This window comes from Rhyacophila brunnea, unplaced genomic scaffold, assembly GCF_057557595.1.
Source record: "Rhyacophila brunnea isolate RB1 unplaced genomic scaffold, BYU_Rbru_1.0 scaffold_15, whole genome shotgun sequence".
Lineage (NCBI taxonomy): Eukaryota > Metazoa > Arthropoda > Insecta > Trichoptera > Rhyacophilidae > Rhyacophila > Rhyacophila brunnea.
Genome location: NW_028232806.1, coordinates 7,748,096 through 7,766,925, shown reverse-complemented (window position 1 = coordinate 7,766,925; position 18,830 = coordinate 7,748,096). Strand labels below are relative to the sequence as shown.

General features: G+C 35.0%; 2 protein-coding genes across 2 annotated transcripts; one reads left to right on the top strand and one right to left on the bottom strand.

The window, feature by feature from the left end:
• On the bottom strand, positions 1-6,378 carry RpL23 (ribosomal protein L23). Its single transcript, XM_085943144.1, has 4 exons — positions 6,330-6,378; positions 6,033-6,116; positions 5,133-5,260; positions 1-559 (listed from the first exon to the last, which is right to left on the bottom strand). Exons 1-4 carry the CDS (start codon positions 6,340-6,342, stop codon positions 362-364), a joined length of 423 nt encoding a protein of 140 aa, XP_085799270.1. The 5' UTR covers positions 6,343-6,378; the 3' UTR covers positions 1-361.
• Positions 6,379-7,440: 1,062 nt separating this feature from the next.
• On the top strand, positions 7,441-11,358 carry LOC147074870 (uncharacterized). The gene is made up of 3 exons (XM_085942925.1): positions 7,441-7,796; positions 8,071-8,256; positions 8,348-11,358. Exons 1-3 carry the CDS (start codon positions 7,554-7,556, stop codon positions 8,621-8,623), a joined length of 705 nt encoding a protein of 234 aa, XP_085799051.1. The 5' UTR covers positions 7,441-7,553; the 3' UTR covers positions 8,624-11,358.
• Positions 11,359-18,830: the final 7,472 nt, after the last annotated feature.

Sequence of the window (18,830 nt, the reverse complement as noted above, 5' to 3'; positions counted from 1 at the left end):
TAATTTTTAAACTTTTTTTATTATTATGTATCATTACAATACATTGCGCTTATAGTAAAAACCTTTGCAGCCGTGTATGCATTCCAAAAACAACATACGGCATATAAAATCCAGTTGAATTACATCAATGGAAACAGTAGGAATATTATTTTAAAAAAACTGCTTCAATCGAGTAAATGTTCACACTGTAATAAAAGTCAGTAGTAATATCCAGAATGTATACACGGTGGCGAAATCCGTGATGTGACTACACTTATCATTTACACTGCTCAAACAAACTTGAGTTAATTGTCTCTTGGGTTAGAATTTGTCTGAAGAGTTGAAATGTCTCCCGTTTGGACTGGACAGAAGTGGTAGTTGATTAGGCTATTGAGCTGGCGTTGGAGGCGATCCTTGGCCAGAGGTCTGCGCATTCTTTCGCGACGGGTCCCGTGATGGCTGATCCTTTCATCTCGCCTTTGTTGTTCACTATGACCCCCGCATTGTCTTCAAAGTATATGAAGACCCCGTCACGCCTGCGGAACGGTTTTCTCTGCCTTATAACGACGGCAGGCATTACCTGGAAGAAACAAAAGGAAAATATTAATTAATAATACGATAAAATGCAAGAATTTTAATTTTTTATAATGTGTTTTCATCAGTCTGCCAAGGTAGTATCATCAAATAAATAACAGATTTTATTTTTGCGAAACTCCTGGTTTATCATCATAGAAATTCATGTCCGGACACTTGTACTGGATTATTTGTTACGTTAAGTTTTCAATTTTGAATTCATGAACTTTGCCAAAATCAGCTATAAAAATTGAATTAATTAATTTAATAAAATTGGCGACCGTATTCCTCAGTGGCGAAGGGTGACTTTTTGAAAGAGGTAGGCTGTGGGAGTAACCATGCTTGTCAGATATATTTGCGGGAAATAAGAAGATAACCCAATATTACTACTGATGAATAGGTACGCTAAAACGAAGAAATTTCAAAAGCTTAATTGGTTTGTTATAATTAGTTCATAAAAATAAGCAATTAGTTTGAATTACTTATGTATTTTCCTAACCATTTATAAACGTAATATACGCTCAAAATATATTACCTATCATCTATGAAAATATCCGTTGTTGTATATATATTGTGTTCCATAACAATTTATAATTTAACCCCTAAAGCTAGACATTTTAAAATACTTCTATATTTAAAACACAGACTTAGGTAGGTACAATATCAGATATCTAAATTGTCTAATGAGTGAACTTGATAAATAAATAAATATCACGAGATAAATTATTTTATATTTTTAACAATCAATACATAATTATGTGATTAAATCCCATAGAAATTTTAAATTATCTTATTAATTATTTTGAATAAATGTGCTCTCGCGACGTAAGCGCTAACGAAACAGCTTGTACATTTGTATGCGGGACGCCAGACATTTTGAAATAATGAGAAAAAATTTCATATTGAAAAACCCGTTGATTCATGCGAAAATAATTCTATACAATATGTAAAGCGAAACACGGTATATTCTATTTTTTTAAACTTTCGAGAGATGCCATAGATGGTGCTTATTGAAATATCGGAAAAGATCGTATAATTATGACAATTATACGATAGATGTCTTTGGGCATATTGAATATATTATTATTTGTGATTATATAAATACGTCAACATGAAAATAAAAATATTTTTCTTAACCCGGCACCTGCCTCAAAAATCGTATGACGCACCATAACTACGCATGAATTTCATTATCGTCTTTGTTCTATACTAAAAAAAGCAATAAAAAATATGTCACAGCTCCAGTCGAGAACCCAAAACCATTAAAATAATTTCGACACACTAAAAAACCGTAATAAATCAGTTATAATATCAGAAACACTCGAACAAACGAATGCTATCCAAATTTGAAAGAACTCACCGTAAGACGCCATTTTGTAGCCAATAGTTAGAGCTCTGCGCGGTGTGTACTATTTCGACACTTGTGCATTACGTTCCCACGAATTGAAGTGTTACTAATTTTCAAGTGCATATCGATAAATCACATATTAATGTCTTCGGGTTGAGTCGTAAACAAATATAAAGGGGACCCTTTTAATATATTTAAACTACACAAACACTTAACTTATTGAATATTATTGATAAATTAACATGAACTCACATATTAAAAAAAAAACAAATACAATAATAAACCTATTTTAAAATTCTTTTGACGTGTGATATATTTTAAAGCAAGGTGACAGACATAACGCAACATCACACGTTGGGCACATATAGCGAGAGTTTTGTTTTTTTCGAATTTTTTTTAGAATTCCCGCATACGAAACATCTCCTTCTAGGCTTATCGGTATTTTGTGTCGGTAAAATGTATTCTGGCAAATGTCCCGTTGCACTTTTGGGCAATAATCGTACGGGATTATCGCTAGTTGACGCTGTCGGCTTGGGCAGGGGTGCATTTGAAATTCTCACACAATATTTGTTCACTAATTGTTTTATTACACAGAGTTGAAAATCGCCCAATGTTTTTTTGTCACATTTAATAAATTTATATAAATAAAAAGCATTTAATAAATATAAGTCGATCATGTGGAATGCGACCTTTTTATACCACTTGATCGACTTTCTCATACACGACAAGTTGCTAAGCATCATGTCGGACTTATCTACCGTACCCATATTTTTGTTATAATCTATAACACATTTTGGTTTTTCGATGTTTTCGCCAGTTCTATAGTTCACTTTTCCCGTTGGTCCAAATGATGCATCGTGGAGGGTGGATAGCATGTGAACATCCCTCCTATCGTGCCATTTCAGAGCCAAAAGTGGACTATTGTACTTAGACTCGGTATCTCCCTTTTTCAGTTTGCTGAACTCTGGCATATCTTTACGATTTTTTCTCACTGTACCGCAAGCATTCGTTTTGTGAGAGTGAAGGTATTTAAAAAGCGCCGGACTCGAATACCAGTTATCACACCATAAGGTGTGACCTTTCCCGATGTAGTCTTTCATTAGCGTTGTCACTACCGCACCGGAAATACCGAGATTTTCATTGTCTTGTATGTCAGTCCCTTCCCCACAATAAATTATAAAGTCAATAATATATCCTGTCATTACGTCACACATCACAAACATTTTTATTCCAAATCGATGTCTTTTGGAAGGAATGAATTGTTTAAAAATTAATCTACCCTTAAACACGATTATGCTCTCATCTATGCAAAGATTCTGATACGGTATCATCGTTTCCCTAAAAATTGTTCTTGTGTGTTCTAACAGTAATCTAATTTTAGCTAGTCTATCATTTGAGGCGGTCACACTAGGATCTGAAAAATGAAGCATTTGTAAAATAAGTTGGTATCGATTTCTAGCCATTATTTTCCCAAAAATGTCTGCATGCAGGTAAGGATCGGTACTCCAATGTTCCTCTATCGACGTGTGCTTATTTCGAGTCATCAGCATTGATACGGCAAAAAATGTATACAACTCCGGCACTGACGTGTCTGTCCAATTGTGTGATCGCGATTTCGGTCCAAGGTCTCCCGCACTGTACGAATGGTTAAAAAATGTATTCGTTTGGTTCACTATTTCCGACATTATATTTTTATTCAAAAAATGTTCAAAGAAAAGACATTCGGGAGAGGATTCGTTCAAGTCGTTCGATGTCACGCCAGATCGACAATCATTGAATTCGTGAACTATTGGAATATACGGGCCAGTTCTCCACGACCGCAAAAATTCAATTGGCTCGTCAGAGTCCGTATCGTCGACGTCATGATCAGTCTCATGCTGTTCCAATTCCTCTTCCGACATATCATAATCTGAGTCCAATTCCTCATTAGTACGCACATTTTCTTCCTCCATATTTACGCACTATAAAACTATGAAATGTTTTTAAAATGTTTAACTACAGTATTAGGGAACGCCAAATCACAGAAACCATTAAACTCACACACAATAGTTATTGATATCAGTATTAATTTTCACATTCACTAAAATGGGACACGGTAGACAGTACAAAAAGTATTTTAAAAATCGCGGTAAAATAAAATCATACGTTCAATAGTTAATCATGCCAGTTTTAATGTGATAAGTACACCAGACAGCAAAAAAAGTATTTATCAACGATTGCGGTAAATATTCAACTTGTATGCGATAAATACAATCCCGCGCAATGGCCCGCTCGGTTGAAAGTCTGTCGTATACTGCGCAGCCGCGGCGCGCAGTTCAAACTGATTTCTGTCGACCGGCAAAACTTGGCCGTACGAATTGGTTCGAAACTTTGGTGATTATTTTATATTTAGAACCAATGCTTTTAAAATATGTCATAGGTGGCAGGAGAAGGACAAATCAGGCCAAATTTACGTGAAAAAATCAGTCCCGTATGATAAATATGGACGCGGTGGCATCGATTTATACACATGCGCATTGCGAATTTGGCCGATTTGTACAAGGTGTGTGACATCGGCGCCGGCCGGGTTAAGGTAGGCTTTAAATAATCGCCTAGTATGCAGTCTTCGCCACTGGTATTCCTAGTATACGGTCATTTCTTTCCGATAGAAAGTTCACAGCGAACTGTGCTACAGTGAAATGTTTTACGTACAATTTACATGTAGCCATAGAAATCATTCATTCAAGTGTTTGATACCAATAATGTGGTTTTTAAAAGGGACAATTTGTAAGCTATCAAAATAAGTTTGCAGTCAATCATGGCATGAACCGATTAGGTTTGATTTTGTCACAGAATCCACTTCTAGCTTGTGCTCACCTACATCGTAGTGATATAAAATTTCCTGGCTGAAAATGATCTTATATTAATTAACCGATACCTTATTGGTTTGCATACTTACACCACATGAAAAATCATCTAAAATTTGTGTAAAACCGTACTCTTTTACTTGTACGTTTGCAAATGAACGATGTTTGTGGAGTTTACCAAATTAATACTTTATTTATGTGGTTGCAAAACAATTTCATATGTGATAAGATAACATATTATAAGACTCGAAATTCTTTGGTTTAATTTTTAAAAATAAGTTAAATAATCATGCCGTATTAATTCTAATCTACATACCTATGAATTACCAATACATAGAAACATAGGAGTTGCCATACACCCAAAAAATAAATAGATAAATGTTCACCTTTTTCCGGAGTTCTGGCTTTCCTTTCTTGACTGTTGCGACAATCATGTCTCCAGAGCCGGCGGCTGGTAATCTGTTCAGGCGACCCTTGATGCCATGTACGGCTATCACGTACAAGTTCTTAGCACCTGCAAAGCAACCACACATTAATTTGTAAATAGATAGTGCCTATAGGCATTTATTTGAGCGACTGCTATGCCAACTATGCAGGTGGCAAAATTAATGAAGATAACATTATATATCTGGGCCCTAGGGCATTTAAAACGGAGTTCACAAAAAAAGACTTAATTATTATAACCAGGGTCTTAATTCAAATCTTGCTTGCTGTGTTAATTTCCAGACAATGGATATTTATGTAGTGATCTCGCTGTGATGCTCTGAGTTAATGATTTGGTAAAAACAGTCTAATTATTTTTGGGTTACAGTAGGTTGTTAGGTTTCGGTTTGGTTTTTGGTCTCAAAAGACCTCATCACAAAACGATATGGTGTACTCCATTGATACCAATGATTTTTAACTAAAGTAAATAACAAACCAATGTGACTGCTGATATATTTCAATAACAATGATTTGATTAGGCTAATTACTTTAATTCATAATATTTATGAGTTAAATTAATAGCAAAAATGACCTAGAGACAAGTTGATAACGAATTCCCTGAGAAGATAATACGTAAGTAGGTACTCTACACAATAATGAACTGTCATTGGTTTTTTAGCATTGACAAATTACTTACATATAGATGCGTGGATTCACCCATAATCACGTAAATTAGTTTTACTAACGCTACATTACATATGACAAACGATTAGAACTGTCAATAAATTCACTGCACTACACAAAATGCCGCGCTGTTATTGTAGGTTAAGTGTTCCGTTAAATTGTTTTGATGAAGAACTTACCGGTGTTATCGGCGCAGTTGATAACTGCTCCCACGGGCAGAGCCAAGGAAATACGGAACTTGGCTCCGGCTGCTCCTCCACGACCTTAAATCATAAAAACAATCCATCTGTCACTGCCATACTACTCCAACGTGAACGTAGAACTGCGATATATAATTTTGACATTATTTATATATTTTGAAGTTAAATATATACTTTTACACAATCATCGATATATTATTCACATCTTCTGGTGATGCCACAGAGTATTTCACTTATATTTAACACCGATGACGATAGATTTCGATTAAAACTCACCTCTTTTAGACATTTTGTAGTGTCGGAAGTTAAAAAGAACGTACGAAAGAACGAGAAATGTTGCCTGCTTATCGATGTCCGGTTGCCTCACGTTGAAAAAAAAACTATTTTTATTAGGGTGTCAAAAATGCAATATATCTCGATAAATTCACTATTTAAAATATAGAAAAATAATATTTCATTTTAATTTGATAATTACATGATGTGAAAACGTTTGAGAGTAATTTAATAATTTAAAATATTTTATAATAGGTATACTTGAAACATTCTATTTTTCATACCTAGATCAATAAAGAAAGCCAGGGACCCACCGACTGTTATAGAATAAAAATAAAACAAAACTTACCTAATTATTCCACATAACTTAAAATTTTTATTAGTCATCCGCCATCCGCCTATCGTGACTAAGCTGTCCTTTGTGTATCTCAATGTTTTGTTTCAAAAGTGTAGAAAAGCTATTTTTTTTGTATAAAGCCACGTTGACACGGTCCAAGTACACTTGGACCGAGTGCCATCCAAGTGCACTCGTATGAGACATCTTCATACTAATTATTCCTATCCAAGCTACTTGGACCGCGTCCTACTCATCCAAGTTAACTTGGATAGGAATAATTAGTTTGAAGCTGTCACTTGGATGGCACTCGATCCAAGTATACTTGGACCGTGTCAACGCGGCTTAAGGCAAAGAGATTGAAGTCCGTCTAATCTCTGGAGGGCGATTCATGAATTTAGCATGGCCGACGTGAGTAGTGTGAGTAGTCATAATTGGATAGTGATGCTTCGACAGAAGCACACTGTTCCTTCCTGTGTCCAATAATGCAACCTAATAATTGCCAAAAACGGGCGTACATTTATGATCGCCTAAGAGTTTTTTTGTCTATACCCACATCTGACAGCTATTTCTCGCGCGCAAAAACTTTCATAAGAACAGATACGTCGGTAAGTCAGATTTGATTTCAAATATACTGTTTCTTTTATAAAATAATATGTAGGAATCATACTAAAAGTGTATTTATTTATTCCTTTACAGAATTAACAAAATGCCAGCGGCAAATAGCCACCAGATGGAGCAATTGGCATGCAATTCATGGAATGTCAGTAGCTACCACGTTTTTATTCAATACTCGTAAGAAATGTAGCCTACTAAAGTTATGCCAACATGTGGAATTAACACAGTTCGAGACATAGCCTGTGTCATTATTATGACATACTTATAATTGTGTAATGACCTCGTTTTATGAGACTAAAAACCAAACCATAACTTACTGTAACTCAAACCAGCTTAACCGCAATGATATGGAATACTATAACATTACCATATTTTCCGTAGTGCATCCAGACCTCGTCGCCGGAAGGCTCACCGGGCAGTTCACCAGCCTCGACATGGAGAGGTTGTGGACAGAACTGTCGGAGCAATTAAATGCTTGTTTGGGCGGTGCTACAAAATCCCACAGACGGTGGAAAAAGGTGATTTACTATTTATTACTAGTATTGGTAAAAAATATTATTTATTTAAATATAATAGACTGTGTCAACAACCTATCCAATATTATTTTACAAAATATCTTACTCTTCACATAAATCCACCATAGGTAGCTATAGATAGCAAGTTCAAGTAAGAAATGTTTTCATAAATTAAACCACATCTTTTGAAAGCATGCCAAATGTCACTGCTGTAAATAGTACTAGATCGTTAGTAATATTGTTGAAATTGAAAATTTCTAATTATTATTGTTTACAGGTATGGCAAGACACGAGGCGGAACACGCGGGCCAAAATGGCCAAAATCCTGATCTCCCAGAGGAAGACAGGAGGCGGCCCGCCCTGTAGAATCCGGCTGTCTGCTCTCCAGCAGCGAATTATGGCTCTAATAGTGCCATTTACAGTTACTGGGGAGCAAGGTAGACAGGGCAATTACACTGGGGGGGTAGGTCATTCATGTAATTCTATATTGATTAACAGTATAAAAGGGTTCACCCGTCGCATGTTTACTTATGGTGATAACATTTAATTCACAGGTACCACAGGAAATTTTGGGTCGCGTCTGTGTCAACGTCGCATCAACGTCGGAGCCCCAGCGGTGGATCATCCAACCCAGCACCAGCAGCATGGAGGTGGCACTCACCGCAACCCCTCTTACTGTACCTACTACAGCATATTCTGAATCATCATCAGATGCAGATATGATGACAACCCCCGAATGTGCAATTTCTGCGACACCACGGCTCACGGCTCAAAAGTGTTGCACTGGAAGACAGTGCTGCTTTCACAAGAGCCCATGCTGCTACAAGTGAAGGCAGTCCTGTCTTCCCAGCAACAGTGAGAGCCCACAGGCTCTCGTTGTCACAAACTTCTGTGGCAACGCAGACAATGGGTCCGGTGCCCGTGTTGAATGCCGCCGTAGAGTTGCTAACAATCAACGTTGCTGCGCTCAGGTCTGACATGGTGGCTCTCGGCATTGCAACCAGGTCAGACACGCAGGCTCTGATCATTGCAGCCAAGTCAGAGACTGCGGCTCTGATCGGTGCAGCCAAGTCAGAGACTGTGGCTCTGATCGGTGCAGCCAAGTCAGAGTTGAGCGCACTAATATTAATGCTAGGTGCAAAAATTGACAATCTCGGCTATGTACCGTAATCGCTTCTTTGGGGTGGTTGTTGCTATTTCGGGGGTTTCACTGAATCATAATTACCGTGTTGAGCCGAATATAAAATAAAATTTTACAGCATCGTGTATATCAGTATAAGTGATCCTTGTTACATTTTAAACGATGTATGATTTCACCTGTTTACAATCAACTGTGAAACATTATTTTATATTTGTCTCAAAACAGTTTTTTCATGTAAATACTCAAAAGAAATCTATTTCAAAGTATACATTCATGTCAGTATCCTTTTGAAAAACCAATAATTTGTCTAGTTCTGTTTCAATGCAGTGATTTATTTAAATGGAATTGTTTAATGAGTATTTATGTGTGTCTGCATCTGTGATTTTTCCAGCCTTATATTGTTTGTTATTATTATAATAAGTGTCTTGAAAATTTGCAAATTTTATGCAAACCTATATTAAATTTCATATTTTGTGCGTATAATTACTATGTATAATTAGTCTATAAAATATTTCTAAGGAATTGTTTAGAGTGTTTATGTGTGCCAGCATAGTGTATTTTGTTTGATATTATAATAAGTATCTTGAAAATGCAAATTTTACGCAAAACTATATTAAATTTAGTGAATTGTGCTATTGATTGTGTACATAAATCATTTTTTGAGACAGGATGAAATAAAATTCCAAAGTATATGAAATAATCATTTTTTTTATTGCTTTCATATTTCACAAGAATATTCAAATATTCTAATATTAACATAGAGTAACAGAATCATAGTTTTGATTTTTAAGTATGTGTCCGATGCATATCGGCGTCAAGATATGAAAACCTCATAACTTCACAGTTTTTTTACTTATTTTATTTTTGATGAGCTATTGAGGCGTCTTAACTCATGTGGTATTTATTTATAGTTACTGATAGATACTTCGCTGCCTTATTTCCAGGTTATTCTATATCACATTTTTTAGCAAAATGGCTTTTTGATTGATTCGAAGTGACATAGAACAACCTGGAACTGATAAGATACTTGATAGATATCAACACGCTCTATCGTCTGGTAAAACAAGCGTCGTCAAATTCATTATAATTCCTCCGTAATTTTATGATATCACTACGTGTTAAGTCGATATTGAATATATTATTACTGGAAAAACGCTATAAATAACTATAACGCTTTTGTAAACCAATATCTATACTGGCAAAACACGATAAGTCAACTAAAGATTATTTGCCAGTAGAGATTGGCGCGTGTTCGCATTGACCAAGTCATATTGGGCGGTCATTTAAGTTTAAGACAATGCCTGTGTATAGTTTGGTATGTCGTGGAACTAGTACTAAAAAATTGTTTTTTATTTGTATTAATAAAGTACACTGATATTAAATCGCCATGATTTAAATAATGTGAACATTCCTGTAATTGTAATATTTAACCATTTATGTACCTATTTTGGTTTTCATAAATAAATTTTTTGATAAATAAATGGTTTTATACAAATACAAACATCTTTTTTCATAATTGTTGAAATATCCGACAAACTGTTTTTATATTCCCACATTAATTCCAAAATTCTGCTGGACAAAGACGCTATGTGATGCCATTTTACAAACAAACGAGTAAAACTATGTGTTAATATAACAGAAAAGGTTCACTGTTACATCCTTAATCGTAATCATAAACCATTGATGAATCATATAAACTAGTTGTCCTAACAATTTGTGGTTGATTGTATTTAACCTTTAATCCTAGAAGCCAGTTATCCATAAAGATTACAATGGAATTTATGATTCGCTATTTACATGGATATTTTTTATCCAATTTTGCTTAACCAGATGGCTGCCAAGAACGTCTTAAGACGCGCACTTTTCCGAGAACGCTTTGGACGTACCGCTTTAAGCGGGATTTCACTAATGTAAATCAATTATTTTAAACATACAAATATGTTGAACACACAACGGCGTATATTGGGAATATCGTCACACACTCAGAATTGAAACAGAATCCGTTTAAATACATTTTTAAAAAGATATATTTAGAAAGTTTTATTTTGGTACTATTGGTCACACGTTCGATTGGTTTTTTCGGCCCTATTTATGCATGGGGCTTGTTCACATCCATTAAGAGTATAGCCAATAGGTTCCCTATCATCATCAAACAGATTTTCAATATATGTCTTCCAACGAGTCAGCTTCTTTTCTATATCTAATATAATACGCCCATTTTCGTCTTTCAAGATAGTTGATGAGGTTCCTTTCGTAATTCCCAATGTTTCCTTTATCTTCTTGTGCATATTAAAGGAATCATATTTTCGTTGGAGATTTTCAATTTCTTTGCATTGGTCGGACATTCATTCTTCTTTAGCTGTACGAATTTTACTTTTTATGGTATTATGAATTCTCCTATATTGAGTTTCATTTTTATTTTTCCATTTTCTTCATTCGTCCATTAAAGACAGAATCTCATCTGTCATCCATTTTTGCTTCTTAGCTGTTCTTTTATATTCTAATTGATTATTAGATATGGAGGAGAACACATCTTTTATCCTGTCCCACTTGTCTGTTATGTCAGAGGATGTAATGACTGAAGTTTTTATTCTTCTATAACATCATCATCTTTGTCGGCAGTTGGAGCGTACACCTGTATTATATTAACACTAGCTGACCCGGCGAACTTCGTACCGCCTCAGAATCAATAATCTTGTGTTAACTTATTAGCTGCATTAAATTCCGTTTTTTATTAAGTTAAAATGAATTAAGTTCAATAAGTTTGCCAAAATCAAATCAAAATGAAATAGATTACATAGTTTTGGTTGGTTCAGATTTCGAAGCATAATGATTACCGAGCCAACCTTCAGTTGTAAATATGTCGGTTTTTCAGTCGTTTGAAGGTTTAATGGCAACGGTTTATCGCTTTGGCAAATCGAAAAGAAACTGGTCAATGTTGTCGCTGGAGGTGTTTCAGCACGTTGAGCAACATTCGATGCGTTAGCATAAACTCGTTGACCATTCTCCAGATGCACCGCCAAATGTACAGCAGTGGGATGACGTTCATGAATGGGGAATGGGGAATGAGAAAATACGCCAAATCACTTCATTGCAGCTCATATATCGACCAACTTGATAGTGCGTGATTTCATCGTTGGTATTGGGAGTTTGAACGCCAAAAACCACAATATCGCTGCCATTGGCGACATATTTGCAGATGTATTTGATGGACTTCACTGAATTGCAAAACTCTACGTTGCAATGCGCCTTGAATGTTTTGGAAAGAAGTGGCGAATACGGAACAATCCAAGTGTTGTCAACCACGATATCGTTTCCTTTCACTTTCGTTGTGATAGTTCTACCGTTATCATCAGGTGATCGACGCCGATACAGTGGATAACCATCGTTGGCGGTGATAGTCTCCGCCGTCAAATTTCGTGGATAACGCTTGGAACACTTGCCGTCGACCATGCACGGTGATTGGGGGCTGATGGCGCCACACGGTCCGTGAATCATGTTAGTACTTACAACATTATGCAGGTCTGGATTGGTTTCGGGATCAGGAATCTCGGCACATATGATGTCATCTATTTGGTCTGGTCGAATTCTTTCGACTAACCAAATAAGAAAGTGTGCATGCGGCAAGCCTCGTTTTTTTACCGAATTCTGACTGCGGGACTTCCATTTTGGGGGCGTAAAATAACCTAAAATATGTTAATAACATCATATTTAATCAGTATTTACCCGTCAACGTTGCGATATAAAACGTACGTAGATAATTAAAAGAAAGAAACGTCCCATTATTAGAATATTCAATACAAGATACAACAATATTTTACAGACAAACTATTACAAAATCACAATAAACACCTCCTTTAATGAGAATTGAAACACGAAATAATAATTTTAGCGGTAATATGTAGTAATAAATGGTAAATGTATAACAATTTATTAACAGCTTTCTCCAATATTACGTATGATACGAATTGAAAATCTGACGTCTATTATGTCAAACGGAAAGTTGCGAGCGCCTCTACCGTCAAAGCATGTGTACTACCAAAGCCTGGCCTAGTGACATCCAGCGGTCGACTTTTAATATGCTACGGTTGAAGCAAGTTGTGCAATAGTTGTGCAACTGGTCACTTGTGCTAAATTCATGAATCGCCCTCCTGGTATGTGGCTAGGGCTACTACTCCGGCGCGCACGCAGAAAAATGGTTTGAGGGGGTCCATTTTGAGAAAGTCCATAGGAATTTTTTTATTGATTTTTAAGGCGATAGGGTTAAAAAAATCCAGCATGCGCCACCGACTTTCACATTTATTCTGCCTACTACTTATAGCGTCCTGTCACTTCAAGTGCGGAATACCACACTTCAGATACATTCTCCATAACCGACACTCTGTCCAGCTATTAACACCTGGCCTGTATGTATAACTAATGGTGTTCACCTATGAGTAATTACATCCGCAAGAGGTTTTCGAATGCGTGTGGCCAGGGTCATAATTCGGCCCCCTATTTGTTTTCAGAAGATACATATTGAACTATCTCTCTCTGATAAGTTTAGTCTCTTTGAAAGTTCTCTCAGTTAATGAAATATAATATTTTATGTCCAATACTATACGTACATAATTTAAAATTGCTAAAAATCAAGATACATTTCTTTGACCCTAAAGTGCCGAATTATTAGAATCGTTAATTAACATTCCTGTCGTCCACACTGTTTTGTTTTTAGACATGCTGCATTGGAATATTAAAGCAAACATTGTATTCGCCGGATAGTCTCACCGATTTTAGTGCCATGGGTCTTTCAGTGGCCATACGTCTTGCGTGTCGTAGAATGACAGGACAACCGACAGCCAAATCATTCGGGTCACAACGTCTTGAGGTCCTGACGAAGAATATTCCAATACTACATTTCTCAACATTGAATACAGAATTCAGCTGTATGTGGATTTAGGGAATTATATTATCATAGTAAGAAAAAAACAATCTATTGTGTGCTTTGTTTATTAAATGTAGCTAATAAATTATTTGACACATGGACCAAGTAAACAATATTTTTGTATATTGAAACATTTAAGTCATACAGTAATAATTCTTAGAATATTAATAGCATTGGGTACACTTTTTATTAGGTATGTACATGTTCCAAAAAGAGTTTGATGAAATACAATATTATGTAAGTTTTAATTCAGATAATATTATCGACCATTGTTTCTATACATAATCGAAACGTAATAAGTAAATAGTTTTGATAACAGACAGATTCTTGTACTAAATTAAATATTATTGTATATTGTATTATGATACGATGAAAATATTATGATGATAGGAGATAGCAATCAAAACTAAGATAAATGCAGTCCTTGATGAAGCTATTTTTTTCATATAAGGTTTGACGCTAGGGTTATCACATGCTATCCCTAAGTAGAATGTGTCTTAGTGTAACTTTAAAATGTTCAATATTTTTAGTAGAGGTAGAATAATTTTGAAAAACGGATAAATAGTGTTCAAAAAATTATATTGCATATATCTATAATAAAAAACCCCTAGACGAGACAGCGTGAAAAGGTGACTATACTCGAACGTATGTATGGAGTAGGCCATTTAGGATTTTGTCACTTTCTTTCTTGTCATAAAGCTGTATCATGTCACACTGGTTCAATCAGTGACCTATACTTATCTGATAGTGAAGTTTTTGTGCCGGTTAGGGGTGGTACATACCAGTTGCCAAACACGGCCGATATTGATGAGAAAAACATGACCACAATTGTAGGGTTCTAATGCAAAAGTGACTATTTCCATTTTTGCACTTTTTCAGGAATCAACATTTTCTATGAGAGACCTTTAGAATTAAAATACACATTCAATTTAAAGACATTGTGACAGGTAGAGTAATTTTCTATATTTCCTAAAAAAATTAGACCAGTCCATCAAACGTATTAATAGTTATTAAAGAAAAACCATTTTTTTTATTTCGAATTTTTCCAGGAAATAGTCGGTTTTGGAATATAAGATTTCACATGCTCATAGTATTTTAACATTTTGGAATTTAATAGACAGTTTTTAGTAAAATAAGAACACAAAAATTACAAGGGTAAGTTATATGCTTTATTAGGAAAAATACAAATATTAAAAAATGGCTAAATTATGATGAAAATAAAATAATTAATCTTCGTCTTCTGTCTCAGGTAGTTCAATATGATTTGGCGCAAGCCCCAAGATGTCATCATAAAATTAGTTCACATTTGGAGGGAGGTGAAGAACTTCATTAGCTTCATGACATCATCTCTTTTAACCTTTCTTAACATGGCTTATTTTATTCAATATTTGAGTAGTATCGGTAGTCATAGTTTTGTTTCTTTTTAAAATCGTAGCTCCAACAAAAGACCGATCATACGTCTGTGAAACACCAACAGTCGACTTTTCCCCTTTAATATAAGTCATCACTTAATGTTCTGTGATTTTGAAAGGGAACTTATTCAGAAGAGGTTTTATTGCAGATTTCTAGTAGAAAAAGTAATTATTACTACTAATTGCGGTCATGTTTAGCGGTTGGTGTATCTCCTGCCTTAACCACTTGACTGTTTATCCCGAGTGTGACTCGGGCACGCGTTTACTTCGCACACTGACTAGCCCGAGTCTCAGTCGGGCGTTTTTTTTATCAACTTGACAGGAATGTTTATCACGAGCTACATTCGGGAAGATCGTATTTCAACTTGTCACAGTTTATTATTTGTTTTGACTGGTATTTGAGTGATATATGAGCCATATGACATCATAAAAACTTTATTTACTGCCAGGCAGAGCGGGCCTGATTAGTCAAGACTTCATTGTTCATTCATTTGTGTTAGGTATGTCGCATGTTATTGTAATTTGAATTTAGTTACTTTTGAGCACATTTTAGAAGTAAGTTTGTAAAAAATAGGTATATATTATTTATACTTATTAGCTTCATTTTAGTTACCAACCAATACCATATACGGCGAATAAAAAAAGGCCTAATAGACGTGCAAAGTATGCTGCTCACATATGAATGAAAACGACAAACGAATACGGAAGGAGACGAGATTGTGATGTAGGGTTGTGTATTGAATTTTTAAAAATTTACCATGCCAAAAAGACTTATTAAAATTATTTCCGTAAAATTTAAAACATAAACCTACATATCTGTTGTGATAAAATGTAGAAAAACATTCAAAAAATTTGACATTTTTCATAAAATTTTAAATATTGTAAAAAAGTGTTAATTTAATGTGAAAAAAAGTAAAACAAACGTAAAAATAAAATTTTTAATAAATTGTTTAAAAAAATATCTGACAATTTTTAGACACTCTTTCTCACCAAAATATAACTGGGAAGTGGTTAAAGCAGGAACAGACTGTTATCCTGTAAATGGACTTGCGACGCCAATCATAGATTTCGAAAAAGAAGATATTTTCAATTAGTATGTAATAATAACTAAATTTGTCAGTGCAAATAATTTATTGTAATCAAATAATTATTATTAACATTAAATACTATGAATAAAAACTAGAATTTTATATATTCTTCCTTGTAGTTTTGTATTTTGGAGGGGGGGGCTCAAAAACTTTGGATGTTCTGGGCCTTGTATTGTCTCTGAAAGGTCCTGTATACTACGTAAATTATATTCTTCTGAAGCATATGAACACCACATGACGCCTACAAGAATTCCTGTCGCTCACCAGTCGTCTTGCCTCTTCACAGGTTGTGCCAGCAACCCACACCTAGACTGTATACACTCTGTAGATGGTATTTAGCGACCTTAAAATCAAATGTCGCCTATCCGACAGCTACATTCTGCTGGTTTACGGTGGTGTATAATGGGAACTTACGATGGCTCAGAGCAACCGTATACTGAGATTAGAGGACAGATTTGCGGTGGTATAACTGTATGAGTAACGAGGAGATAAGAATTCAGACCATGAGCATTAGATTCAAAGTGAAGATGTGACGTTAGACCTGACTCTGTCATGTGATATGGATGCCTGAAGAAAGTTTCTTGGTAACGGGAGCCTGTTTGTTCTTCAAGAGAACCGGATTCCGGCGCCATGGAAGGTTGCTAAATACCAAATAACATTATCTCTATGAAATGATCTTTATACAATTATTCAAAAAAATACTTCACATATTTCAATATACAGTAAAATCTCATTTATACGAATTCGGTTAATTTGAAATTCGCTAATCTGAACAAAAACGAACCATAAATGCAAGTGAGAAAGCATTCGGAATGCTTATATCTCTGCAATATGCCTTAGAGCAGGGGGGGGGGGGGGGGGCAAACTACGGCCCGCCGGGTATTTTTTTGCGGCCCGCCATCATTAATTGTACTTCTGATTACGAATAACTTTTTTATAATTTTTTAAAAAATATTGACAATAGATTAAAATTTGAAGAATTTGTTGTTTCGTAAATGTATTATCTCAGTAGTCTCAGTCTTCCTTGCGTCTCGTCTCACATTATGTAACCACTATTTTCTACGTTGAACATTGTGACACATTTAAATAGCCCATGATATGGTAAAAAGTTTGAATGGATTTCAATTAAAACTCAGGTTATTCCTTCGATAAATATCGAATAACAACGTGGACCACTTTCCAACTTAGAAGTTGCTGAATATACCATAATATAAATTTGAAGAATATGGTAAAATTATTAAAGCTGAATGACGATTTTTCACAAAGATTTGGTGACTTCCGAAAAATTGAGACAAGTTTAGCAATAGTACGCGATCCATTTTCAATAGATATCGATAGTGTACCGACAGAGCTACAACTTGAGATTATTGATCTGCAGTGTGACACTGATTTAAGCGAATTGCATCGTCGTGAAGAAATCTCCAAATTTTACAATGCCCTTAATTCAGACAAATTCGACCAACTTAAAGATTATGCAAGAAAAATGTTCGTTATTTTTGGATCAACCTATATATGTGAACAAACATTTTCGATCATGAACCTCAATAAAAATTCTTTACGATCAAATATCTCCGATGCCCATTTACAAGCAGTTTTGAGAATATCAACTACAAAATTAACACCTGAATTTAAAAACAATGTACAATAGTTTCATTCTTCTCATTAATTTTTTTTTCGTAATAATAAATAGTGTATATCTAAAAATGGTATTTTACTTGCGGCCCGCCGCTCATTTTGAATTCTTGAATTTGGCCCTCGATCCAAAAAGTTTGCCACCCCCTGCCTTAGAGTAAGATAGAATTTCTACGGCTGAATTAAATATTTTTTGTACAGGTCGCTAGTAAATATTGATTTTAATGACTATTCATTCAAAAACTGCGAGCACGTGCTCCTGAAATTTATTGTTTTTGTGTTAAATTTATTTAAAGTTAGTGGTAATTATTTTTAGTTCATTTAGTAGAAAATATGGTTAACTGTGTTATGTTTATATTTGGTAGCCGTACTGAGAAGCAACATGACGGTATAATGCCGGGGCCACACCGGCAACAAGTCGCGCGACAACTCGTTAAATTTTACGATAATTATCATAATTGCTTAAGAAATTTCACGATAATTATCATGCTTATCGTAAAATTTAACGAGTTGTCGCGCGACATGTTTTCGGTGTGGCCGCACTTTTATGTTTCATAGAAGTTAATAATAATAAAATTGAGGTTCTACTGTGCGTTATACGCAAGAAACACGGCTTCATTTTGCCGACCAATAGCCACTCTCTTTATATTATTACTCTGAGGGTCTTGTCGATTTCGAATTAATGGGGTTTTACTGTATGAAGAAGTCTTAGGGGATAAACAAAATACTATGGTTCCTGTATAACAGATCTACATACCATTTAAATAGACCTTTTGCAATGCCTTTATGATTTCAATAATAATAATGAAAATATTATGATTTAAAATGTATTAATTTTTT

What these genes read in the sequence shown, in the direction of transcription:
- RpL23 (XM_085943144.1), bottom strand. An exon ending in CAACTGCGCCGATAACACCG is followed by an intron (nt 5,261 to 6,032) that starts GTAAGTTCTTCA and finishes GTTGCTTTGCAG; the next exon opens with GTGCTAAGAACTTGTACGTG. An exon ending in AGCCAGAACTCCGGAAAAAG is followed by an intron (nt 560 to 5,132) that starts GTGAACATTTAT and finishes TGTTTCTTCCAG; the next exon opens with GTAATGCCTGCCGTCGTTAT.
- LOC147074870 (XM_085942925.1), top strand. Translation starts at nt 7,554, where the DNA reads ATGACCTCGTTTTATGAGACTAAAAACCAAACCATAACTTACTGTAAC. An exon ending in CCCACAGACGGTGGAAAAAG is followed by an intron (nt 7,797 to 8,070) that starts GTGATTTACTAT and finishes TATTGTTTACAG; the next exon opens with GTATGGCAAGACACGAGGCG. An exon ending in AGGGCAATTACACTGGGGGG is followed by an intron (nt 8,257 to 8,347) that starts GTAGGTCATTCA and finishes TTTAATTCACAG; the next exon opens with GTACCACAGGAAATTTTGGG.